The 26,177-nt window shown below is 56.2% G+C and overlaps 2 protein-coding genes across 3 annotated transcripts; both read left to right on the plus strand.

Moving 5' to 3' along the window:
- Positions 1–328: 328 nt before the first annotated feature.
- On the plus strand, positions 329–5,180 carry CDKN1A (cyclin dependent kinase inhibitor 1A). The gene is made up of 3 exons (XM_048328271.1): positions 329–421; positions 2,780–3,193; positions 3,920–5,180. Exons 2-3 carry the CDS (start codon positions 2,788–2,790, stop codon positions 3,967–3,969), a joined length of 456 nt encoding a protein of 151 aa, XP_048184228.1. The 5' UTR covers positions 329–421; positions 2,780–2,787; the 3' UTR covers positions 3,970–5,180.
- Positions 5,181–7,648: 2,468 nt separating this feature from the next.
- On the plus strand, positions 7,649–24,278 carry RAB44 (RAB44, member RAS oncogene family). Of its 2 annotated transcripts, none has more exons than XM_048328442.1 (17): positions 7,649–7,778; positions 9,122–9,409; positions 9,505–9,619; positions 9,860–10,031; positions 10,301–10,444; positions 10,786–10,876; positions 10,992–11,087; positions 11,401–11,588; positions 11,956–12,004; positions 12,335–12,429; positions 12,916–14,045; positions 19,396–19,944; positions 20,427–20,508; positions 20,838–20,952; positions 21,627–21,728; positions 22,562–22,638; positions 23,086–24,278. In XM_048328442.1, the coding sequence occupies exons 2-17, from the start codon at positions 9,200–9,202 to the stop codon at positions 23,171–23,173; spliced, it is 3,303 nt and encodes a 1,100-aa protein (XP_048184399.1). In that variant the 5' UTR covers positions 7,649–7,778; positions 9,122–9,199; the 3' UTR covers positions 23,174–24,278. The 2 variants fall into 2 exon arrangements, with proteins under 2 accessions (XP_048184399.1, XP_048184400.1); XM_048328443.1 differs by having other exon boundaries at positions 12,916–13,310.
- The last annotated feature ends 1,899 nt before the right edge of the window (positions 24,279–26,177 follow it).

A 26,177-nucleotide genomic window follows, 5' to 3' on the forward strand; every position in this document is an offset into this window, starting at 1 on the left:
TTTCCCTCTGGTCCCTGATGCTGGGTCCCTGCACCCACCCAGGAAGGGGTTCCCCATATCCCCTGATGGGGGTCCCTCCATCTCCTGCTATAGGGGAGTCCCTGCACTCTCCAAGGCAGGGGGTCCCGGTATCCCCTGATCCAGGTCCCCGCCCTTCCCTAGGAAGGGGGTCCCTGTGCCCATGGTCCCGGCATGCCCAGCTCTCCTCTGGCACCGCGCATATTCCCGGGACCGGGAACCGGGATGAGAGAGAAAAGGGTTGGGGGGGGCACACGCAAGACCAGGGCGAATGCAGTGAGGTCGGCCGGGGAGGGGCGGGAGGGAAATCCCGGGCGACGCCGGGACCGGCGCCCGGCTCCGCCCCTCCCTCCGGTATAAAGGCGGCGACGCGGCGGGCACCGACAGACGCTGGGAGACGGCGGTGAGTGCGGGCGGGGTCGGGCGGCGGCCTTGCCCAGGGGCTCCGGTCCTTCGCTGGCCAGGGACGGAGGGCGAGCGCCGGTTTCCCCGGGGTCCGCGGTGCCTGGAGCGGGGGAAGCGCCGTAGCAGGGCCGGCTCTGCCTGGGGCCGCGTCCCCAGCGCGGGGAGGGAGCGGGATCGCGCCCGGTGCCGGGGCTGGCGGTGCCGGGGCTGGCGGTGCGGAGCCCCGGGAGCACCCGGAGCCCCCTGGGGGGATGCGGAGCCCCCGGGCTGGGCCGCGCTCGCCCCCCGGTGGCCGCGGGGATGGCGGTGCGGGGTGCCGGGTGCCGTGCGGGGCGCGGGGTGCGGGGTGCCGTGCCGGGTGCTGTGCGGACGCAGTCCCGCCGCTGAGCATCCTGCGGGGCCGGGCGGGGACCGGCCGCCCCGTGCCAGCCCCCCCCGGCCCCATCGGTGTCATGAGCCGGGCGTTCTCTGCGCGGGATCAGCGGCTTCAGCCGCTCCCGGATGCGGGTGCCCCCAGCCCCTCCTGCTTGCCCAGCCTTCCCCAGACTGGTGTGACTGGTCCTGGGTGTCGCAGGTGTCTGTGGAGCCCTGCTGGGTGTCTCCCAGGGGTGCTCTCATCACCCAGCTCGGCTGGGAGAGGTTTTAACGCGGCCGTGCACCTGCCACTTCCTTGCCCAAATCTTGGGGCTCCCGGGCGGCTGCCGGGAGCCTCGAAGCTCTTGCTGGGCAGAGGTCGCTGGAAGCGGCACCAGCCCCATGGGAAGGGACGATGACCCGGCCCTGGTCCCTCCCTCATTGGTGGCTTTGGCAATCCGCAGCCATGAGTCAGGGCGAGGGTGTTATCTCGAGGCTCCAGGGTGGCACCTGAGTCGCGTCGGTGACCTGAGGATGGGGACATCGGGAGGTGACGCAGGCGGGGAGGGCTGGGGGGTGTCTGGTTGGGCTGACGGAACGTGTCCCTCTCCCACTACCTGCCCGGGCTTGCCTGGACATGCTGGGACTTGCCTGGCAGTGAGGTCACCCTGTCTGTGTGCTCAGACTGCCCGGAGATAGGAAGCTGGATTTCTATTTTTACTCGGGGATGCTGAGTCTGAGCACAGGGTGCCCACAGGGGTGGCCCCAGGGACAGAATGTGGCCCCCCCAGCCCCTGGGCTGGAGACTCTCACCGTGCTGGTGCCATGCCTGGGAATAGGATTATTGAATCATTAAGGTTGGAAAAGACCTCCAAGATCCTCAAGTCCAGCCAGGGCCCGATCCTCACCTTGTCAGCTAGACCAGAGCTCTGAGTGCCACATCCAGTCATTTCTTGCACACTTCTAGGGGTGGAATGTGGGGAAGACAATGCAGCACAGGCAACCCAGAGGGGCTGCAGGTGCTGAATTTAGGGAGAAATCTTCCCTGCAGGAGGCTGAGAATCTGCTCCTTGGGGAAGTTGGGGGATGGGGAGGATCTTTTGTGGCCTGGCTTTGGGCGTCCCAGATTAGGTGGGCAATGGGAGCTATGAATCTTTCTTTTTTAAGCAGATTTAATGAGTGTGGCTGTCCCAGCAGGGGCAAGCCTTATCTCTGAAAACTCAAATCCCAGAGCAGTGCTGACTCTTATCAGCTGGACTTGATGATCTTGGAGGCATTTTCCAGCCTTAACAATTCTGATTCTACGTCGAAGTTCCTCATAAGTGTGGGTGTAGTGAGGGGTCCCTTATCCCCACACAGTCCGGGGAAGGACTGCTCCGATGGAGAGGCTTTGGCACTTACTGGGAAGGTCAAGGCTTTTGGCACCGATTTGAAAAAAAACAAACAAGGTCTTGTTTCTGGTTACCCAACAGCTCCTTGCAGATAAGGAGGGTGGTTAGCAAAGTGGTCAAGCTTGTGGCACGTTCTTGCAGTTGCTTGAAGGTTTTCTTACCACCGGGTCAGGGTTCTTGAGATGAAGAAACTGGCCAGAAAAACATCCTGTTGCTTCACCTCCCCGTGTGCCAACTTGCCTTTGCCTGCATGGGAGTGGGAAGGAGCGGGGCTGTGGATGGAGCCCGTGGCAGTGTCGGGGTGCTGGGTGCTCTGACCTGGCAGGGCTTTGCCTGCTGGAGGAGGAATAGGGAATGGTGACATCTGCACCTTCCCCATCCTCCTGTGTTGCACTGGGCTGTGTCTGACCTCAGCCGTGCTCAAGCCTCTGCTAAAATCTCAAAAGTCAGAGTCCAGACGTGTCTGTCAGTCCCCTCTGGGCTGCCTCACTGCAGAGCCCAGCCCAGCTTGTCCCACCTTGGCTACCGTGTGCTTTGCCTTGGTAGCCAGCACTCTCCTGTGTTTGCTCCTGTCATCCCAGCCCCCGTAACTTGCTCTGGTTTCCCCCCAGCGAGCACGATGCCGCTGTCCCAGAGCAGGGCTGGGCAGACCCCATGCAGCAGCAAGGCCTGCAGGAACCTCTTTGGCCCCGTGGACCACGACCAGCTCCAGCATGACTTTGAGGACAAGATAAGACAACAGCTGGAAGAAGCTCAGCAGCGCTGGAACTTCAACTTTGAGACAGAGACTCCCTTGGAAGGGCCGTTCAAGTGGGAGAGGATCCTCGTGGCTGAGCAGCCGCCCCAGGAGGTTCACAGCCTGGTCAGGGCTGTCATCAGCAGTGACAGCAGGAGCTCCTTGGCCCACAGGGTCCCCCCCAAGGACCGTGTTGGCAGGATTTGCCCCGAGGAGTCTCAGCAGAGCTCGCAGGTTTACAAGGCTGGTTCCCCACAGAGCCTGAAGCGTGGGCAGACCACGATCAAAGGTGAGTGCTGGGGGTTGCTGTCACTCCCTGGGGGCTTGGTGGCATTGATGTCACGGCAGGGACAGACAGAGGGGACTTGGGTGCCAGAGCCCTGCCTGGCTCTTGGGCATGGGGAGGGAACCACCCTCCATGGATCTCTCCTAGGGAAGCAGAGCCCATCTTCCAAAGGGAAAAAGGCGACCAGCTGGGTGCCTTTTGGCTGCTGGGGGCTGTGCAGGGGACTGGCATTGGGCTTGTGGGTTTTGTAGCTGAAGATGCCCCCAAATTCATCACCTTCAGTTCCGAAGACCTGACCCAATCATAGAATCACAGAATATTAAGGGGTTGGAATGGACCTTAAAGATCATCTTTAAGGTCCCGTGGGCAGGGGCACCTCCCACTATCCCAGGTTGCTCAAAGCCTTTATCCAACCTGGCTTTGAACAATTCCAGAGTTGGAGCATCCAGAACCTCCCTGGACAGCCTGTGCCAGTGTCTCACCTCCCTCACAGTGAGATGTTTCTTCCTATCCTCCAAGGCCAGGGCCTGGAGTGGAAATGCAGGCAAGACAAAGAGGAGAGCTGATGCAGACTTACAGCTCTGCTCTCTGCAGCTTTGGGTGGGGGCTTTAGGGTGCAACCCCCTTGGGCTGATTTTGGGGTGCCTCCCTGGGGACACCTCCCTCTTCCTGCCCTGCTGCTCCCAGCAGGCTGGAGACACTTTCCAACCCTTTCCTTCTTCCCTTCAGACTTCTACAGTGCCAAGCGGAGGATCGTCCCTGCCCGGCCCCGGCCGTGACTCGCTGCAGCAGCTGCCGACACCAGGGGTGCCCGTGGCTCCCCTGCCCCATGCTGTGTGAGCTGATCTGTACGAAGCAATGTAGAGTCTGTAGTTTCCTATTTATGAGTAGCTCTGGGGTCCTGAGGGACCTTCACTGTGTGCAATGTGGAGGAGGAGCCCCACGGTGGAGCTGGAGGAGGACTGAGATGGGCCTGGTGGGACCAAAGCACTGCCCTGCCTGCAGAGAAGTGTCCTCTGCCCTGTGCCTGTGGGGCCAAACACAGTCCTTGTGCCACCCTGCTGTCCAGCCGTGGATCCGTCCCTTGCCTAGGGACTGGCTGTGGGGGACGCTTGTGTCCCAGCCACCTGGTGGCACCAGATATCTTTAAGAAAAGTCCCTGGTGTGGTTTGTAGAGCCCTGGGATGCCTCGGCTGCTGTCACACGGGGGTGGCCCTCTGTCCCAGCAGGATGGACCCAAGCACTTGTCCGTGTGTGGGAGCAGAGTGACGTGGAGGCTGCTCCTTCCCACGGCTGTTCCCTGGACAGTCCTTGGGGTGACTCACCAGGAACAGCCACTGGGGGACCAACACTGCCCCTGGGAGGCTTTGGGATCCCCTGCACTCTGCTGGCCCCAAATCCCACTTTCTTACCTTGTTGTTGTTGGCTTGTTGAGTGGTGCTGCTTGTGCCCACATTCCTGCCTCCCTCAACACTGACACCGGGCTGGGGAGCCCCTGCTCTGGCTCTGTTGGGCTCCTCTAGGAAGAAGTCCTGCTCACCAGCAGGGCTGATGCTGAAATAAGGAATTGTAGCTTGTTTTCCTGGACTTTTTCTCCTTTGGGGCTGGCGGGGAGAGGACCCTCACCTGGCTCTGCTCTGGGACCAAGGGATGGCCTGGAGCAGAGGCTGCTGAGTTCCAGCACTGAAGGATGAGTCCCTGCTCCTGAGGGACTCGACACTGTCAGGTCTCAGCACTTTGATGGGGTTCATCTCCTGCTCTGCTGGATTTGGACTCGGGAAACTGGTGCAAGATGGTCCCAGGAAGAAAAGGGACAGGGTTGATTTCCCACCTTGCAGCACGATGCACTTTGCTGTCGGTGAAGCTGCCAAGCTCCCAGCACTAAATGTTTATTTATATTTAAAATAATGCTATTAAGTGTATGTGGGGAAAGGGGAAATACCTGTTTGTCTGAGAGTGTTAACTCTGAATAAACACTTATGTGAAGGAATTCTGGGTTAATGTGGATAACTGGGAGCAGGTCTGGCTGGGGGAGGGGAGAAGGGTGTTCCAGGGGCTGGGGATCCCTCTGGGGGTGCAGCCCTGAGCTGGGATCTGCCTTTGTGAAGGCTGAGAGGGATAAAACCTTGCCACAACCCCTGTGCTTGACCCCATTCCTTGGGGACCGTGCTCTGGTGCTGCCACCGTGTCCCCAGCAGAAGCCACTGCCACCTGTGTGAGATGTCCCTGCAGGACCCCTGTGTGAAGGTGGCTCCTCTGTCGCCCCTATTATTCCCCCTTCCCCACTGTGACCCTGTTCCCCCTAACCCTCAGCACCCTGTCCCGTGGTGCATGTGGCCATTAGCCATGGGCAAGCTGGTCGCCTCCCTTACCCCTTTAATGGGGTGCTGGGTGCCCAGCCCCACAAGGGTGACCCATGCTGTGGGATGGGGACACAAGAGCATGGGGTGGCACTGCTGCTGGAAACGTGCAGTGGCATTTCCTGGGGGCACTGAGGTTCCCTGGGAGTCAGGGATGTCTCTACCACCGGCTGCTTCCTTGGAGGACTGAGCAAGGCTTGGATGCAGACTCGGGTTCTGGTTAATGTGAGAAATGACTTAACTTGCAAAGGATCCAGGTGAAAAGAAAGTCGATGGCAATGACCAACCTTGTGTCATTGTTCAGCTGGGCATCCCGAAAGCATCTGCCTGTCCCTGCAGTGTGGGGTGACATCTGTGCAGGCCCATGTCCCTTGACATGCAATCACTCAGCCTTTGAGCTGCTGCTGAGTCAAACCCTACAGCCTTAGCCCCTTTCTAACCTTATGTCAGTCCTTCCAAACCCCCCTGGCTGCTGCCAGGAGCTCCCCTCTGCTGTCATCTCCCATTTGCCAGTGGCAATGAAGGAAATGAGAAATAGAAATGAGAAATAAATCAGTGAAACCCCCTTGTCCGTGTTTGTGGGTTCTGGGGAGAGCCAGGGTCCAGCTCTGCTGTGCCAGAGGGAGCCGGGCACCAGGGCTGGAGCTCTGAGTCCCTGGGACACTCCAGGACTGTGTCCCCCCAGCTTTGGGACACAAAGCAGTGATGGGCTCCCCGCAGCTGGGGAGTGGATGGAAACCTCCCACTTTCAGCCCAGGTTGTGTTTTGCTGCTCCCACCCCAGCCTGGCCTCAGCACAGAGCAGGGATGCTGAGGGTCAAACCCCCACAGGGGGAGGGTCAGGTGGTTCCCTTCCCTTCTTCCCATTCAATCTCCTTTCACTGACACCTTCCAGCACCTCATTGGCATTGGATCATTCTCTCCCTCCTGGATCGTGCCCTCCCTCCTGGGCTGTGCCCTCCGGTGACCAGCGCTGATCCTGGCGCTCACTGCCAGCACGGCTCTGCCACTAGGATTACAATGCCAGAGTCTTGCTGGGCAGAGGGCACAAATCAAGCTCTCTCAGTGATATTTAGGGTTTTCCCTTCAAAAGGGAAAAATTTCTCCTCAAATCCTTGGAGAAAGCAAAGCCAAAATCCAACCTTCTCCATGCAGCCACAAACAATGCAGGGGTTGCAGGGCAAGGGGATGGGCTGAGCCCTCCAGGGTGCTTCAGTTTGGGGTAAGCAGCACCAGCTTGGCCCAAAGCAGGGAGAAGAACCGGCTGAGCTTTTAGTTGGCCCATAAATACCCTGATGGAGCGCATGGACCTGAGCTGGCTGCTGCTGCCTTGGGTTAAAATGAGCAGGGCCTGGCTGGTTCCCAGTGAGGGATTTAACCAGTTTAGATGGGCAGAGATAGTTGGGGTATCAGCTTCCACCCCATGGCTCCTGCCCTGGGAGCCTGGGCTCAGATCCGCTGTGAGCCAGGGGATGTTTGTTGGAGTTATGCCCTAGAGAGAACAGTGTTTCCTCCTGCCTGAGTTCTCTTCACGTTTTGCAGTTAAAGAGTAGGAAAAATGCCCGTGATCCATCTGATCCCTCCATCCCCTCAGGAAGCACAGTGGTTGCAGCCCATGGGCGGCCAGTGGGTTTGGTGCTGGGTTTAAAGCCAAGTTTATAATTCAGGCAGGAGCCTTAAAAAAAATCAGAGAGGAGCACAGGGGGACATCTCCAGATTCTGGGGCCAAAGAGCCTCCGCAGGGGGGATTTTCAGGTTGTTCTGTCTTTGGTAGGATGTTATAATCTGGGGTTATAAATAGTCTTGTGGTTTGGGTTATTTGGAGTCTCAAAACAACATTTGCTGTTTGTCTGCTGTTTTTCCCCCACCCCAAACACCCCCCAGCCCTGAACCATTGCAAACGAGGAAAGGACGGGGCCTCTGCTGCACTTCCCGATGGCACTGGCAGTGCCTTTGCAGAGCTGCCCTGGGATCTGGGGAGTTTGTGGGGACGGTGACCCTCTGGCTGGGTCCTTCCCACAGCCCACTTGCAACGCAGCAAACAGGAAATGTGTGAGCACCGGCAGTTGAGTGTCACCGAGAACGGAAAGCGCCTTGGGTAAGAGAGATGAGAGCCGGGGCACGGGGCCGCTCCAGCGCCCTCGGCGTGGGACCAGCGTCGCTCTGACCTGGGGAGCCCCTCGGCCTCGAGTGCCCCAACCCTGAGCATCCCTCTCGGCCGTGGGAAGGGTGAGTCCTGCTGCTCTGGGGACAGCTTGGGCATTACCTTAAGAAATAGAAAAGTGAGGGAAATGAGGGGTTTTTCTTGCTGTTGATGATCCAAGGGGGTTTTTCCTTGTGGGGGACTGTGGCTGGAAGCCCCTGTCTGATGGCTGGGAGCAGTGCAGGGTGTTGTGGAGGGAGGCAGGACACTGGCAGCTGGTGAGGCCATGGGGGCCCTGCTTTGCTGGGGGGCACAATTCCCATCCCATCCCATCCCATCCCATCCCATCCCATCCCATCCCATCCCATCCCATCCCATCCCATCCCATCCCATCCCATCCCCCCTACTTGTTCAGTGCCTCCCTCGTGCTATGGGCTCAGCTCACCTGCCCTGAGGCTGGGACAGGTAACCAGGGGGTTCCCCATGCCTTAAACAACCTCCCTGCCCCCCAGAGCTCCCACTTGTGCTGTCTTAGAGGCTGGGACCACCAGAAGGGTGTTTCTGGTCTTGTGGGACTCCAGCAACTCCACAAAACCCTCTTGCTTTAAGGAGTTTGGGCTGGTTTTGGGGCCCATTTCTGATGCACACTGCGATTTAGCAGGATCTGTTTCCCATGGCAAAAGGAAGGGGGCAGAGGGCTGGAGAAGCTGGGGTCTCCCCGGGCTGGGAGGGGAGAGCTGGGCTCAGCCAGATCGAGCACAGCCCCGGCTCTGCGTCACCGCTCCCCACGGCTGTGGTTTCCTTCCCTTGGAGTTTCAGCTTTGCCACACAAAGAACAGCCCCTCTTGGGGATGGCACAGTGGCTGTGGGTGTCACGACCACCCAGCCAGGCCCCAGGTCAGGCCCCACAAGCCTGGGCGAGCAGCAGCGTGGTGGAAACCTCCTGAGGCCTCGTGTCCTCTGCCCGGAGCTGACTCACAGCTGTGAAAACTGGGGGAGGAATTTTAAAAGCTGCTGCTGAGCTGTGAGAAGGCAGGTGGAAACCAGCACGTCTTTCTCAGACCTCCAGCATCGCCTTGGCTGGTCCTTTGCTGGTGTCACCTCCTGCTGTGTCACCTCCAGGGTGGCCCTTGCTGGTGCTGGTGCCCTGTGCATCCTCCACAGCCTGGGGAGAACATGGGGAGATTTGGGATGGACTCTTGGCTGGTGGCAGCTGGGTGGCAGCTGGGCTGGGAGCTGGGCTGGGAGCCCCTGGGATGGCCACGGGAGCAGCCTTTGCCGCTGCAGATCCAGGCTCCGTTCACGCCGTGCAATCGGAGATAAGGGTTGCCCTTCCTGTTGCCAAACCCTCCTCAGCAATCGGGTTTTAGGCCCTTGACAGCAGCAAAATGAATTTCCAACTTGGTCCCTCTCCGCTGTGTCCCACCAGGCCAGAGCAAAGGTCTCCAGCGAGGAGAGGGCCAAGGCTCAGCACCCGCCAGTTCCCTGCCAGGCCGGAGCCGGGGCCATGTCCGAGCGCCGGGCAGCCACCAAGGGCCGGCGCTTGGGCTCCAGCCGGCGCAAGCAGCTGCATGAGGGCTCTGGGGAGGCCCCAGCACCAGCACCTGGCCCAAGTGAGGAGCCACCGTGGGCATCTGAAATAGTGCAGAGGGTGCAGCAATTCCTCAGTGACAGGGACACGGAGCAGGTGGGAGTCGTCACCCGCTCGGATGTGCAGGTGAGGATGGGGCTGTCACTTGGGGTCCAGCACTGCCTGGGTGACTGAACATGGTGTGATGGGTGGGTTTTTACCCTGGCTTGCTTTGGTTTTAGAAATTGCAGGAGGAAAGTTTCCCGTGCAGCAGGGAGGAGCTGGAGCTTGTGTTCGATGGGCTGGATGCCGCTGGCACCGGGCGCTTGGGCACAGAGGAGTTCCTGGCCGGGCTCCGTAAGTGCAGCCCGGGCTCATCCTGGGCACAGTCCTGGTGCTCTCCTGGGGGATGTGAAATGCTGCCCTTGCTGTGTGGCACAGGATGAATCGTCCCCACGCCCAGGTCTCACCCTACGGCTCACCTGGTGCAGGGTCCTGTTGTGCCGCTTTGTTGAAGCCGTGGAGGGGGAAGTGTTGGGGTTTGAGCTTTGCTGTTGCCCTGGCTGGGCACTGAGGATTTGGGATATCTGTCAGCAGGGCAGTTCCTGAGCTCCCACAAAGCTGCCAGGGAGCACCGGCGGCGGAAGACAGCGTCCCGGAGGGTCCGGCTGGTCCTCCCCACCCCGGCACTGGAAGCAGGGGACAGCGAGGAGCGCAGACACTTCGCTGCCTTTATGGAGCAGCTGGGCACTGACAACGTCTCTGAAGAGTAAGTGCCCTGCTTGGCACCCATGGGTGTCCTGCAGGATGGGTAGAGGGGGAAAGGCTTGGGGCAGGAGATCCCCACACAGGCAGGGAGCCCAGAAATGCCTTGGCGGTGCCTTTGGCCCAAGCACAGGAGCAGGGAACAAGGTCACAGCGACCCCAATGCTCATCTGTCCCCACACACCTCAGAAAGTGTGAGTTGAATGACTCAGCTGGCCTGGATTTGGGGGTTCTGGGGGGGGTGCTCACCCCAAAACTCCCCTCTCCCTGCAGACAGGAGATCTGGCAGCTCTGGGTGAAGCTCCGGCAGGATGAGCCCCAGCTCCTGGACAACCTGGAGGACTTCCTGGCCAAGATGAGGCACCGCATCCAAGAAGCCAGGAGCGAGAAGGAGGCTTTGGAGCTGACTCTGAACAAGTGAGTCACCCCAGGATAGTGCATAGGGATAGGACAGGAGTCATGGGGACAGGGATGGGCCCTGAAGGGCCACCCCAGCCGTGCAGAGGAACCTGGCTGCTTTCACCATATCCACCAGCGGCCGGAGCAGCGGTTTTGCTGATGTTTGGGGTCGGGCTCCCTCTACAGTCATGGATGGGATGGCAAAAGAGCCGGACTCGGACTGCCGGACACATCCGTGCTGGGTGCGGTGTGGCACACCCAGCCGCAGCCTGAGGCTCCCGCGGGCACTGCGGGGTCCCAGGGACCTGCACTCCCTGCAGCGGGGTCTCACCCCCGCCCCGGCCCTGCTGTCACCACAGGCGTGTGGCCGAGCACGACAAGGACGTGCAGCAGCTCTGCGAGGTCCTGGAGCAGCAGATCCAGCAGGAACAGCTGCGGCTGCAGCAGCAGGTGGGTCACTGCTGCTCCTCTCCCCTCGCTGTCCCTGCCGGGGGGACCCAGCACCCCAAACCCCCTCGGCAGCTTCTGATGGATGAGTGGGTGCCAATGTCTTATGCCGCCCCAGAGCATGGCCCGGAGCCACCAGCACGGTGAGGAGCTGCGGCGAGTGCTGGATGCCAGCGAGAGGGAGGTGCAGCGCTTGGTCACGGCGCAGATGGAGGTGGGCTGGCCCCAACCCCCCCTTTGTGTGTTAGGGGTCTCTGGGCTGTGCTGTAACAACCCCACGGTGATGCACAGCTGATCCCGGTGTGTCCCTGCCAGCCCTGGCTGCAGGTTGTCACACAGGAGCCTCCACACCGCATTTGCCACCTCCATCCCACGCTCCCCTCCATCCCCAGAGGACACGAGTTGAGTTTCCCACCCACCATCCTCGGGGGGGGGGCATAATTCAGCCCCGGGTCTAGAGGAGATGGTTTTTAATTAATTAATGGGGATTTGGGCGGGCTGTGAGCATCCTGGTTGCCATCCCACAGCTGGAGCGGCGCTGCCGCAGCCTCCACAGCTCCCAGCAAGCCACCAGCACGGAAAACCGGCAGCTGGAGGAGAGCAACCGGGCACTGGAGCATCATCTGCAGCACCTGCACCAGCAGCTGCAGCAGACCCAGGACCACCTGAGGACAATGAGGGCTACAGTGGTTTGGGAGCACACAGGGCAGCCCGGGTGAGTAGCTCAGTGACCATGTGTCGCTCACGTATCCCCATATTTGTCATTTCCTCCTGGATACGGAACGAGTCGGATGGGCCTCAGCCCCACGGTGCTTCAGTGCTATCCACAGTCCAGGTTCATCACAGTTTGGTGTGCAAAGCATCAGAGAAGAAGGCAGGACTATCAGCACCACGTACTGAATGTGTTCCTGGAGGGCAGTGCCAGAGAAATGGGGGTGTCCTTCACCCAGGAGGGCTCAATAGGACTGATCCAAGGGTTGTGGGTTTTGCTGACTATCACTACCCTGACAACCCTGGTGCAGGGGTGGATGCGGTGAAGAGGATGGAGTTCCTGTTCCGACCCTTGTGCTCTGTGTTTGCAGGGACAGAGTGGTGGCAGAGTTACCCATCGAGGTGCCAATGTCCCCACAGGTACTCCAGCAGGGTGTGTGGGGACAGGACAGGGGGGCAGTGTTCCAGGGCCTTGTGCTGTTCTGTTTGGAACTGCTGGGGAGCCCAAGGGCACAGGGTGCTCCTGCAGCACTGCCTCCCCTAAAAGCTTTCTCAAACGGGGTTGGTGCAGATATTTGGGAAGGGAGGGGGTTGCAGCACCTTACTTCTGGTACCCCCAAGATTTTGGGTGGGTACAGCTGGATTCCTCCAGCATTTCAGGGGATTTCAGAGAACTCCACAGCGTTTTGGGTGGATATTCTCCCTCACTGAGCGTTTTTCTCTCTCCTCTTCCCACCCTGTTTCCTGCAGCTGAGTCCTGGGAAGAGCGAGAAGTTCCGCTCCGAGATGCGGATCAGGCTGGGATCCCAGAGCGACGAAAGCAAAGCCAAGAGCACCCACAAAGTGTAAGGGGTCCTGCTGCTCCCGTGTGTGCCCTTGGTGTCTGTGAGCTGGGGCTGAGCCCCAGGCCCTCCCTCCACCCTCCCCAGGCAAACAATCATATTTCATCCTTTTAAGACTCCTCTCCCACCCACTCATCTCTCACCCTGGAGATCACATCTCTTATCCCAGCGCATCACTCCCTTGGCTCAGGAACTTGCTGTACCTGGCTGAGAGTTGTCTTTTCCTGTCTGATAATGCCAGTATGGGTACTGGGAAGAGGCCAGGATACGGCCCCGGGTCTGGCTGCCTGCGTGTGCATCCCCCTTTCCTCTGCCCCCATTGCTGCCTGTGTGAACTCCAAGCGCACCCAGAGGGGAAATAAAATCCAGTTTGGAGAGGGGTGGGGTGAGGCTGTAGATCAGACACCCTCTGGGACTGACTGGGGATGGGAGGGAGCTGGAGCCTCACCTGGGAGCTGGTTCATTGATCCCATTTTCTGCCCTTTCCAGGGTTTGGGAAATGCTGCCAGCAGAAATAAACCTTTCAGGAGCCCCAGGGAAAGCAAGTTCTGCAGAAGAGGACCCCTTCCCAGAATCTCTGAAAGAGGAAGCTTTCTCTGACCAAAGCTCTTTGCTAAGAGAGATGAATGATGCAATAGCAGCTCTGAGCAAACATCTGAAGGCACAGGCACCGGGTGCACCCCCTGCCCTGGCAGACGCTCCCTGTCACCCCTGGGACAACATTGAGCCCCAAATGGGGCCAGAGGCAGCCACAGCCCATGGAACAACCCCTGGGGTCCTGCAGGAGACCCTCCCTGGCCACAGCCATCACGAGCTGCTTGAAGGAGACCTGCAAGAGGGACCAGCCACAGCTGAGCTTCGTGCTCCGGATGTGACACAGGCTAGTGCGTCCACAGGAGCCGGGCACTGCATGGCTCAGGAGCCAGGGGCAGAGCAGGGAGAGAACCCAGAGGAGGCACAGAAGATGTTATTCCTGCAAGGAAAGGGTGCTGGTGTGGAGATGGTGCTAAATGTGGCTGAGCATCTGGGAGAGAGCACGAAGGCAGGAGAGCAGGTGCCGATGGAGGTGGAAGGAGCAGGGTGGCTGCAGGAAAAAACAGGTGGGAAAAAACCACAGCTCCTGGGAGAAGCTGAGGAAGTAGAGATAAGCCAAGGAGAAAATTTGGAGGCAGGTCTAGGGCCACCTGAGGCTGGGCAGGAAGGTGTGGCAGTGGGACAGTGCCTTGCCGTGGATGAGCTCCAGCCAGGCGGGACTCTGGGTCAATGTGTGCAGGCCCCAAGCATGGCGCTGCAGGAATGGGCTGACCCGGCATCAGGGCTCCCTGAAAAACTGGAAACTGAGCTGGGAGAGCACCTGGAGCCAGAGCCACCATCCTGGAGTGAGGCACAAGTGGAGGCAGCTCATGGGGATGGTGTCCCTGAGGTGGCAGTGGCTCCTGGCCCGGCAGTGCTGGATGAGGAGCGTGCCAGTCCGGAGGTGCAGCCCCAGGGAGAGACTGCGGATTCTGAAGTGCTGGAAGTGCTGCCAGCCCGAGCTGAGCGTGCAGGGAGCAGCAGAGCTGGGAGCAAGGAAGAGGAGGTGGAGGAAGCAGAGCCCAGGGAGGCAGAGCAGCTGCAGGGTGAGTGTGCCAGGGGAGGTGCAGGGCAGGGAGGGAGTGTGGGCGCTCAGGAGCCACTGGCAGCGGCTGTGCTACCCACGCACAGCCAGGAAGGAGGAGTGGGAACAGATGTGAAACTGATGGAGGCCCAGAGCAGCACCAGCATGGAGCTGCTGGCAGAGGTGGAGGCAGATCTGCAGGTCTCGAATGAGGCTGGATCCCCAGGGGTACAGCAGGGAGCAGGTGTGGATCCAGGTGTGCCACTGGAGGACAAACCAGAGTTAGGGCTGGGAGAAGAAATGGGGGCTGCTGCAGTGCACAGGGAGGGTCCTTCCCCAGAACAAACACCTGTGGGCAGCCCAGACTTGTGTGGGCTGTTCCCAGTTAAGTCTCAGGCACTGGAACTGGTGGAGGCAGATCTGCAGCTCTGCGGGGGTCTCAGCCCAAAAACCCCCCAGGGAGGGGAGGGTGGAAGAGCTACTGATCTCCAAGAGAATGAGGAAGAGGATGGGGCACAAGCACAAGGTGAGCATGGGCTGCCACACGAGCCAGAGCCTCATCCCAGTGAAGTGACCTTGGGTCAGGGAGAGGGGGCTGGTGCAGGTCTACAACCAGGGGAAGAAGCTGAAAGCCTGGGCAGTGTTGAGCACCAGAGCAGTGGTGCCAATGTGCAGCTGGCTGCAGAGGGGGATGAGCTCAGACTGACCCTGGGAGGGAGCACAGAGGCAGATCTGCAGCTCCTGGGTGAGGCTGGATCCCCAGGGACAGAGCAGGGAGGGAGATTGGATCCAGATGTGCAGCCCCTGGATCAGGTGGATAAAGCAGAGTTAGTGGAAGTGGAGGCAGAGGATGCCCAGGCAGATCTGCAGCTGTGTGGGGGACTCAGCTCAGGAGTTCCACGGGGAGGGGAGAGTAGAACAGCTGTTCAGATTGAGGAGGATGAGGAAGAGGATGGGGCACAAGGACAGGGTGAGCATGGGCTGCCACACGAGCCTGTGCTTGATCTGCAGGGATCAGGGGTCAGGCAGGGAGAGGGGGCTGATGAAAACATGCAAGCACAGGAAGAGGCTGAAAGCGTGGACACTACTGAGGACCAGAGCCGTGGTGCCAATGTGCAGCTGATTGCAGAGGGGGATGAACTCAAATCAGCCTCAGGAGAAAGCACAGAGGCACACTGGCAGGCCTTAAAGCAGACTGACTCCCTGGGAACAGAGCAGGGAGGGAGTGTGGATCCAGATGTGCAGCCCTTGGATCAGGTGGATAAAGCAGAGTTAGTGGAAGTGGAGGCAGAGGACTCCTGCACAGACACTCAGCTGTGTGGGGGTCTCAGCCCAGAAAGCCCCCAGGGAGAGGGGGACCGTGCAGCTGTGCAGCTCAGGGATGGGGCTGCAGACTGGGGACAGGGACAGAGTGGGCGTGAGCTGGTGCAGGAGCTTGTGCCTCACCCCTCTGGAGTGACCATGAGACAGAGAAGGGGGACAGATGCAGGTGTGCAGCCAGTGGAGGAGGTGGTAATCCTGCCCACAGTGGGAGATCAGAGCAGTGGTGCCAATGTGCAGCTGGTTGCAGAGGGGGATGAGCTCAGACTGACCCTGGGAGGGAGCACAGAGGCAGATCTGCAGCTCCTGGGTGAGGCTGGATCCCCAGGGACAGAGCAGGGAGGGAGATTGGATCCAGATGAGCAGCCCCTGGATCAGGAGGATAAAGCAGGGTTAGTGGAAGTGGAGGCAGAGGATGCCCAGGCAGATCTGCAGCTGTGTGGGGGACCCAGCTCAGGGGCTCCATGGGGAGGGGAGGGTGGAAGAGCTGTTCAGATTGAGGAGGATGAAGAAGAGGACGTGGCACAAGAGCAAGGTGAGCATGGGCTGCCACACGAGCCAGAGCCTCATCCCAGTGGGGTGACCTTGGGTCAGGGAGAGGGGGCTGGTGCAGGTCTACAACCAGGGGAAGAGGCTGAAAGCCTGGGCAGTGTTGAGCACCAGAGCAGTGGTGCCAATGTGCAGCTGGTTGCAGAGGAGGATGAGCTCAGACTGACCTTGGGAGGGAGCACAGAGGCAGATCTGCAGCTCCTGGGTGAGGCTGGATCCTCAGAGACAGAGCAGGGAGGGAGATTGGATCCAGATGTGCAGCCCTTGGATCAGGAGGATAAAGCAGGGTTAGTGGAAGTGGAGGCAGAGGATGCCCAGGCAGATCTGCAGCTGTGTGGGGGACTCAGCTCAGGAGTTCCACGGGGAGGAGAAATTGGAGCAAATGTTCAGATCGAGGAGGAGGAGGATGGGGCACAAGGACTGGGTGAGCATGGGCTGCCACACGAGCCTGTGCTTGATCTGCAGGGATCAGGGGTTGAGCACAGTGAAGGAGCTGGTGAAAACATGCAAGCACAGGAAGAGGCTGAAAGCGTGGACACTACTGAGGATCAGAGCCATGGTGCCAATGTGCAGCTGATTGCAGAGGGGGATGAACTCAAATCAGCCTCAGGAGAAAGCACGGAGGCAGATCTGCAGCACTTGGCTGAGGCTGGATCCCCAGGGACAGAGCAGGGAGGGAGACTAGATCCAGATGTGCAGCCCCTGGATCAGGTGGATAAAGCAGAGTTAGTGGAAGTGGAGGCAGAGGATGCCCAGGCAGATCTGCAGCTGTGTGGGGGACCCAGCTCAGGGGCTCCATGGGGAGGGGAGGGTGGAGGAGCTGTTCAGATTGAGGAGGATGAAGAAGAGGATGGGGCACAAGAGCAAGGTGAGTGTGGGCTGCCACACGAGCCAGAGCCTCATCCCAGTGAAGTGACCTTGGGTCAGGGAGAGGGGGCTGGTGCAGGTCTACAACCAGGGGAAGAGGCTGAAAGCCTGGGCAGTGTTGAGCACCAGAGCAGTGGTGCCAATGTGCAGCTGGTTGCAGAGGGGGATGAGCTCAGACTGACCCTGGGAGGGAGCACAGAGGCAGATCTGCAGCTCCTGGGTGAGGCTGGATCCTCAGAGACAGAGCAGGGAAGGAGTGTGGATCCAGATGTGCAGCCCCTGGATCAGGCTGATAGAGAAGATGTTTTGGAAACGGAAGTAGAGGATGCCCAGTCAGATCTGCAGCTGTGTGGGGGACTCAGCTCAGGAGTTCCACGGGGAGGGGAGAGTAGAACAGCTGTTCAGATTGAGGAGGATGAGGAAGAGGATGGGGCACAAGGACAGGGTGAGCATGGGCTGCCACACGAGCCTGTGCTTGATCTGCAGGGATCAGGGGTCAGGCAAGGAGAGGGGGCTGATGAAAACATGCAAGCACAGGAAGAGGCTGAAAGCGTGGACACTACTGAGGACCAGAGCCGTGGTGCCAATGTGCAGCTGATTGCAGAGGGGGATGAACTCAAATCAGCCTCAGGAGAAAGCACAGAGGCACACTGGCAGGCCTTAAAGCAGACTGACTCCCTGGGAACAGAGCAGGGAGGGAGTGTGGATCCAGATGTGCAGCCCCTGGATCAGGTGGATAAAGCAGAGTTAGTGGAAGTGGAGGCAGAGGACTCCTGCACAGACACTCAGCTGTGTGGGGGTCTCAGCCCAGAAAGCCCCCAGGGAGAGGGGGACCGTGCAGCTGTGCAGCTCAGGGATGGGGCTGCAGACTGGGGACAGGGACAGAGTGGGCGTGAGCTGGTGCAGGAGCTTGTGCCTCACCCCTCTGGAGTGACCATGAGACAGAGAAGGGGGACAGATGCAGGTGTGCAGCCAGTGGAGGAGGTGGTAATCCTGCCCACAGTGGGAGATCAGAGCAGTGGTGCCAATGTGCAGCTGGCTGCAGAGGGGGATGAGCTCAGACTGACCCTGGGAGGGAGCACAGAGGCAGATCTGCAGCTCCTGGGTGAGGCTGGATCCCCAGGGACAGAGCAGGGAGGGAGATTGGATCCAGATGAGCAGCCCCTGGATCAGGAGGATAAAGCAGGGTTAGTGGAAGTGGAGGCAGAGGATGCCCAGGCAGATCTGCAGCTGTGTGGGGGACTCAGCTCAGGAGTTCCACGGGGAGGAGAAATTGGAACAGATGTTCAGATTGAGGCGGAGGAGGATGGGGCACAAGGACAGGGTGAGCATGGGCTGCCACACGAGCCTGTGCTTGATCTGCAGGGATCAGGAGCTGAGCACAGTGAAGGAGCTGATGAAGACATGCAAGCACAGGAAGAGGCTGAAAGCGTGGACACTACTGAGGATCAGAGCCATGGTGCCAATGTGCAGCTGATTGCAGAGGGGGATGAACTCAAATCAGCCTCAGGAGAAAGCACGGAGGCAGATCTGCAGCACTTGGCTGAGGCTGGATCCCCAGGGACAGAGCAGGGAGGGAGACTGGATCCAGATGAGCAGCCCCTGGATCAGGAGGATAAAGCAGAGTTAGTGGAAGTGGAGGCAGAGGATGCCCAGGCAGATCTGCAGCTGTGTGGGGGGACCCAGCTCAGGGGCTCCATGGGGAGGGGAGGGTGGAAGAGCTGTTCAGATTGAGGAGGATGAAGAAGAGGACGTGGCACAAGAGCAAGGTGAGCATGGGCTGCCACACGAGCCAGAGCCTCATCCCAGTGGGGTGACCTTGGGTCAGGGAGAGGGGGCTGGTGCAGGTCTACAACCAGGGGAAGAGGCTGAAAGCCTGGGCAGTGTTGAGCACCAGAGCAGTGGTGCCAATGTGCAGCTGACTGCAGAAGCACAAGTGCAAAGAGAGCATGGTCTGCCACAGGAGTCTGCGCTTGATCCAGCAGGAGAACGAGGCAAACAGGGAGGGGGGGCTGGTGCAGGAGTACAACCACAGGAGGAGGCTGAAAGCCTGGACACACTGGAGGCCCAGAGCACTGGTGCTGATGTGCAGCTGTTCACAGAACAGCACGAGTCCAAAGCAGGCTCAGGAGGGAGCACAGAGGCAGATCTGACACCTCTGAGTGTAGTTGGGATGTGGGAAGGGGAGCAGAGCTGGACTCCAGGTTTGGAGGCAGGTCTGGGTGCATCTCCCACTGCAAACCTGCAGGAAGGAGCTGCTGCTGCATATGTGCCCCCTCCAACTGAGGCTGCTTTGTGTCCTGAGCCTGTCACTGCTGCAGAGGGCCCTGGTCTCCAAGCAAAACCGGGAACATATGTTGGTCCTGAGGGGCAGATTCTGGAGTCACAGGAATTATTGCAGGGAGAGAGGGCTCCTGCAGAGGAGAAGCCTCTGGATGGAGCTCATGGTCTGGAAGTGGCACAGGGAGAGAGGCTGGAGGCAGGGGCGAGGAATGTAGTGAAAACTCAGGGTCTAGGACTAAACCAGGGCCACGATGACGCTGTGCCAGCATTGGCCTCCCTGTTCTCTGAGGTGCCGTTACAAATCAACACCCTAAAGCTGGAAACGATGATGCAGGAGGATGTTCTCATTCCAGATGTGTGGCGGCTTTGTGCTCCGGGACAGGCAACCCCAAGGGAGCTTCAGGAGCAGGTTTCAGCACAGGGACATGAGGGGAGGCTTCACACGGTGGCCCCGCGGCCGGAGGGGGAGACAGCACCCGCGATGGAACCGGAGCACAGAGCTGCCAGACCTGCCGAGCCTCCAAAGCAAGAGGTGTCACCAGCATCAACACTGCAGGTGACAGTGCCACCAGAAGATGCTGGGAGTGATCAGCTGGGGATGGTCCTCAGAGATAACTCACTGGGGCAAGGGCAGCTCTTAGGAGAACAGAGCAAAGACCTCAGTGTTGGCCAACAAGAGGAGATGCAAGAGTTTGGTCAGAAAGTGAGCCAGGAAGGTGAGCCCAGCCTAGGGGCTGTGACTGCAGGTGGGGCAGGAGGCCCAAGGGGTTGTCCTAAAGCTCCCCTGGATCCAGACCACCTCTACAATGTGCTGTTCGTTGGGGACTCCCACGTGGGCAAAACATCGTTCCTGTACCGTTTGCACGCCGACACCTTCAACCCCCACCTCGCCGCCACAGTGGGTAGGTCTCCTCCAGCCCTTCTCCAAGCACTCGCTTGGATCACCACTGCAATTCCCTTTCCTCCACCTCACAAGCTGCTGGTGGCTATCACATGCCTGTTACAGCTCATGCCAAGTGTGTTGTACAACCTCTCCCCAGGGGCCAACCAGAACCACCAACTCCCCACGCCTGGATGCTCATGGGCAGGAAATGCTGCTCCTCCTCGTCCTTCCTAGGGCACCAATGACAGCGGCCCAGTGCTTTCCCCTCTGCTTTGCCTTTCAGCTCCATTCTCCTCTCTTCACCAACCTGGTTTTATTCATCATGAGATGAGAGACCTTCCCAAAATCCAGCCATTGAACATCTAAAAGCTAGAGGTTCCCTTGGGACCAACCCCTGGAGCTGCTGCCTCAGACCACCCTGCCCCATGTGTCTTCTCCATCCATCTTCTGTCACAGGGCAGAACTCTACAGTATCAAAATATCCTCTTTTGTGTCTTCCAGGACTGGATTATCAGATCAAAAACCTCGTTGTGGATAACAAGCGCTTTGCTCTCCGCCTGTGGGACTCAGCTGGTCAGGAAAGGTGAGGTGCTGTGCTGCTTAAGGACGTGACCTGGGGTTTTCTTTTTCCTGGTAGTTTAGGGGCAATGAATATTCTTGGCTAAGCAAAGGTGGGGTTGCTCAAGGAGGGACTCTGTACAGTATGTGATCTGATAAAACATAATAAAGGAAGTAATTAAGATAAAACTGGCACTCAGGCTGTTCCTATGGTCCCTGCCATCAGGACAAGAGCCAAATCTGGGGCTTGCCTGTTTTGTAGACCCGCATTCCCACCTTTTCCATTAGGATTTCACATCACTCCTAGGCAGAACCTCCTTAGACCATAGTAGTGACCATCTGAAATGCCCACAGGTACCACAGCATGACCAAGCAGTTCTTCCGGAAGGCGGACGGGGTGGTGCTGATGTACGACATCACCTCCGAGTACTCCTTCTCCGACGTGCGCTACTGGCTCAGCTGCATCCAGGTGGGTGAGGTCCCGAGCTCTTGGGACGATAGGAGTGGCCAAGCCCTTTGGAAAGGGTATTCCGCATTGCTTTGGTTATAAAATAATTTTTCTTGGAGGATTTAAGTCAGATACAGACAATTTTCACAAGTCTGCAGCGTTTCCCAGGGTAATTTGTTGGTAGCACTGGTCAGCTCTTAAACAAATAAAAACTAGTGAAGAGGAATGGAAAATGTTGGAAGTGATGGTGCTTTTACATCAAGAATAGTCCACTTTGAGTCCTGGGAAATGGGAGATGATTCAAGGCTTATTAAAAACTTCTTGTCAGAGATTTCCAATTGACACAAAGTCAGTGTTTAAAAATGCTGAAGCAAAATAGCATCTTGCCTGGCTCAGTGCCTTTAAATCCCAGCCAGAGCATCTTCAGAGGGCTGCTGAAGTTGAGCACAAAGTGAATTCATTACAAGGGTAACTCATCCAGTTTTCTGCCCTGCTAATAGACATGGACAGATGATTTAAGAGGAAAAAAATAATTTCTTAAATGCTGTTGAACTTATTTAAGAATTTAAAGTTCTGTTATTAGTCCAAATCAATGGGTCAGTCGTGGCATTCCAGGATATGTGTAGACAGTATGGCCAGCTGGGATTCAAGGAAGATTTTGAAGCTGTCCTGTTCTTCCCCTCTTTATCACTCAGGAAGCAGCAGAGGATGGAGTTGCTGTTCTGCTTCTCGGGAACAAAACCGACTGTGCTGCCCAGAGACAGGTCCCTACGAAGGAGGGTGAATGCCTGGCCAAGGTAGGTGGTGAAGCACAGCCACCCAAGCAAGGCAGGGACAGCTAAAGATGAACACCACCAGCCTGAGGAGCTGGAGAAAGGGGAAAGCCCTTAATTTACCCCTCATGCATAGGCAGCCAGCAAAGCGCTCTCTGAACCCACCTCTCACCCTTCCCTGCCTTGCTTTCCCTTTGCCACTTTAATTTTGCCCCAGCACCATCCCAGTAAATTGGTTTATGGAACTGGATTTGTAAATTAAAACATTTCCAGCTCTGCTTATCTTTGCTGTGAAGTGTTCAGTATGTTCCCAGCACCATCAAAACAATAAACCCACTGAGCACTATCCTGGTTTAAAGGTACTGAAATGATCAAAGTTTAATTAATCTCTTCAAATATAGATGGCTAATAAAAGTTAGGTGAGGAGAATGAGAAGAATCTCACCTTTAATGACTTAATTTTAGACTTATGGGATTTGGGCCAGAATCCATGGGCCAGTTTTACAAATGGAGATGATGGATAGATGCTTATTTTCCCAAACTGGTCACTGTCAGGCACAAAAGAGTTGGGAACATCTAGGTATGTCTCTCTCCGTGTTCACTCCCATAACCAGAGGGCATCACAAATTCTTCTGTCTGCAGTGTCAGCCTTTTCCTTGGTATTAAAAGTTAGTGTCGTAGCAACCAGAAAAACTGGATTTCACCCTCATGTTCCAGTAAATAAGTTATTGAGGTATTTGTTTCCTTGATTCCCTCCTGTTTTCCCTTGGCTGTGACTGTCCCATGGCTGTTTATTCCCACATTAAGCTATTCCAGTGCAAGAACATTACATTTCTATTCGGGGTCTGTGTCTTCCAGGAGCATCAGCTCATGTTTTACGAGTGCAGCGCTGCCTCAGGCCACAACGTCTTCGAGTCCATGGTCAGCTTCGTCAGGTGAGGCGTGTACTTGGACTTTCCAGCTGTCCTCAGTTTAATGGGCTCCCTCCCTGCTTTTTTAACTCCAAATACTGGGATGTCACTGTCACCAGAGACTCCATGCCCAAATGCCAGGGAAAACTCAGGGCAGCATGTGCGGGGGATGAGCACTCAGCACTGGCCTAACTTGTCTCCTGAACAACCAGCATTGCAAGGAGATGAATGAAACCCTTTTTGGGATGCTGCTGATTTCTCCCTGGCTTGACTGAAACAAGTTCTGTCTGTGATTTGATTTAGGTCTGCATTTTTAGCAGCGTCCACAGCTCTTGGATCACGCGGAACTGGAAGGATCCTGACTCCTTTCAGCTGTGCTGAGCCTCTTGTACCAAGGCTTGTCAAGACACACAGCACAACAATACAAAATATGGGGGAAATACCCAGCTAATTTGCTTCCTTTTCTCCCAGGTTGCTCAAAGTTCGTGAAGATGAATTGAAAAATAAGGCAGAAGAAGTACCAAAGGCACCCCAGAAGAAAAAAGGCTGCTGCTGGTGATGGACAGACCCCCCCCACTGATCTGAAACTGCAGCAACAGCCAGAAAAACATAAAAATAGCCCTTGGACACCTTCTCTCTCCCCGTGTGTCTTCCTTGCCTGATCTTCCTTGGATGCTGAGAGCAAAAGCTGCTGTGGGGAACTCCCTGCCATTCCCCCAGAGCACACCAGCCCTCCAAAATACTTCTTGGGGAACTTCACCCCTTTCTTTTGGAGACCAAAAACAGGCCAAGGAAAGAGGTAGAAAAGGAACCCAGATGAGTCTGAGATGCTGGAAGGATATGGGAAGCAGCAGGGACTAAACCCAAGCCTGGGGATAGAAGAAATGAAAACCTGGAGCCATCCAAGTGTATAAAACAAGGGGGTTTAGTGCTGTTGGTGCTCTGGGCTGTGGGGACTTCTGCTCTGGCTTTGCAATCTGATTGGATTTGATCAGGAACAATGAGATATTCAGTGTATCCTAAATGCACTTAAGTCTCTCCAATTAGACAAGGTAAAGCTAATTTTTCCCTTCCCAGGTTTATCCTGCCAGTGAGCTGTGATGGGGCTTGACAGAAACTACTGAATATTTTTCTCAAAATAAATTCAAAAGCACCAAGAGCACGTCCAGGATAATAAGAAGATAAATGTGTGCAAGAGGTTTTTTCATTGTGTTGTCCCCAAAGCAGAGTTCTGGACTATTGCAGCAAATCTGAGGCTGGGCAGAGAAGAACAAGCTGCTGCATCCTGCCCTTCTGCTCTTTGTGAAGTAACTGAATTGGTTTTAAATCCAGCCTGAAAATCTAAATAAGCACATGTCCCAGTTTCAAGGGTTTTTAAAAAAATCTTTTTACAACTTGATTGAATCATACTTTTGCAGGAAAAAAAGGACATACAGACTAAATAAATCAGAATACAAGCGCTATATTTTAGTATTTTATATGTTCCATGTAAATTCCCAGCAGTTCAACAGGTGTATTTAAAGGCTGTGCTTATGTGCAGAGTTCGGGGAAATAATTCTGCCTAGTTGGATTTGCTTTTTGTTGCCGTTATTATTTATACGTAAATAATGGCAAAGCTTAATAGTAGACAGTCTGTGCTTTAGAAAAATAAAGTGACAACAGGAGTTGGGTTTCTAGTAACACTATATATTTTCATATATAATTATATATATTTTTATATATATCAGCTTCACCAGCCAGGGTCCAACTTTACAGCGACTCTGGAATATCTCAGTCTTTTAGGGATGATTTATTTCCCCTGAACACCCCAATTTATCACTCCACTACCTCTGTATCCTAAGTCTCCATCTCTCGTGTCTCCCCCCAGCCTACCTCAAGTCATTTTCCTTTGACCCCATCATTAAAACACTTTATTTTCTTAATTCAATATATTTAATGCTCCCATTCCCAGTCCATCCCCCTTTACCATATTTCTTTATATAATATTTTTAGTGATGGAGCAGTTCCTCAGGAAAGATCTATGTGGCTCAGCTCAGAGCTGTGCCTGGGTTTGGTATTTGGGATATCTGGAATAGCTTTTTCTTACTGTTTGGGACCCTCTTTGCTATTTCTTCTTTTATTTTAAAATAATATAAATCCAAGTGTACTTTGCAAATTCGATCCATTATAGGAGAAGCACCATTTCAGCCTGATCAACCCATAAACTTCTTTTTACTGGGTCTGTTCCCCATGCAAAGCCACCCATCAGATCAGCTTTTCCCTTTGCCTAAATATGCTGGGATTGCACATGGAAGATGCTGCTTGGCCGAGTGGCAGCAGGGTTGTGCAAGAAAAGGTTTTATTTGATTCCAAAATGAAGAGTTGAGGCCGTGGAGGCTGAATTTTCCCATTAGATGGCAGCAGCTGCAGCAATTCCTCCCCACTGCAATATTGCTGCTGCAGGGAAGGACCAGGGAGCTCGAACAGGGCCCAAAGCAGGAGCTGAAAAACAAAAGGCTCCTCAGAACAGCAGGCAGAAAGAAATGTCTGTCTTCCCCTGGGAATCATCTCTAGAAAAAAGGATGGAGTTTGTGCCCAAAGCATGAGTTACTCCCCTCCACACCTCCCCACCCAAACTTGGAAATTAATTTCTCATTGCCAGGCTGGGAGAAACACCAGGAAGGTAATAAATCACATTGGAAAACACGGGCTGCATGTTGCACTTGAAAGCATCTTTCACCTTTAATAATTCACATCCCAGCAAACATTCCCACTCTGGGATCAAAGGCACCGCTCCTTTGCAAGCCATTAAACGCCTGCACGAGTATTTGGAGGAGGATCAAGGCCTAGGATATTAATAGCAAGAGGGAAATGCATATTTGTTTGGACCACAGGATTTTTTTTTAAAATCAGGTGGTTTCCTTTTAAGCTGTTTGTAATTCCTCAAGGCGCTCTGCAAGAATTAGAGGAGCTGCCTCAGCCAAGCCAAGATTGGGAAGATCTCGGATACCAGCCCAAAGTCAGCGGGCATTTACCACCATCCTGCTGGGATGAATCCACCTTGGAAGCTGAGAACCCACACGAGCTTCTGACAAGTTGGAACAAATCTTCAACCCAGCTTTCAGTGCCCCAGCCACAGGATTTGGGTCTTGTCCAGGAGCATCTCCCAGAATTTCACCCCATTGCCCTGGAAAGGCAGGGAAATCAGGATGAGGAGACAATCCCACTCCCTGGGCTGGGATTGACAGGGCAGGAAATCCAAAACTGAGAAGAGGAAGTCCTTTTTCTTGCAATGTTTAATTCAGCTGCAGAACTCAGAGCTGCAGGAAGTTGTTGAGGCTGAGAACTTAAACAAGGCTGGAATTTAAACAAGGTTGCTCTAAAGGGACCTAGATCTTGTGGTCCAGTGGAACAGGGGGAGTGGAATGAGACGATCTTTAAGGTCCTTCCAACTCAAACCATTCCAGGATTCTATGAAAATGGATCAGAGAGATATCAAAACCACCCATCACACCCACAATCAAGAGCTGACTGAAAATATGTTTCATTGCAATTAAGGACCGAAGCTCATGTCTGAGAGTAGG

The sequence above is a fragment of the Corvus hawaiiensis genome, chromosome 24 (genome assembly GCF_020740725.1).
Source record: "Corvus hawaiiensis isolate bCorHaw1 chromosome 24, bCorHaw1.pri.cur, whole genome shotgun sequence".
Lineage (NCBI taxonomy): Eukaryota > Metazoa > Chordata > Aves > Passeriformes > Corvidae > Corvus > Corvus hawaiiensis.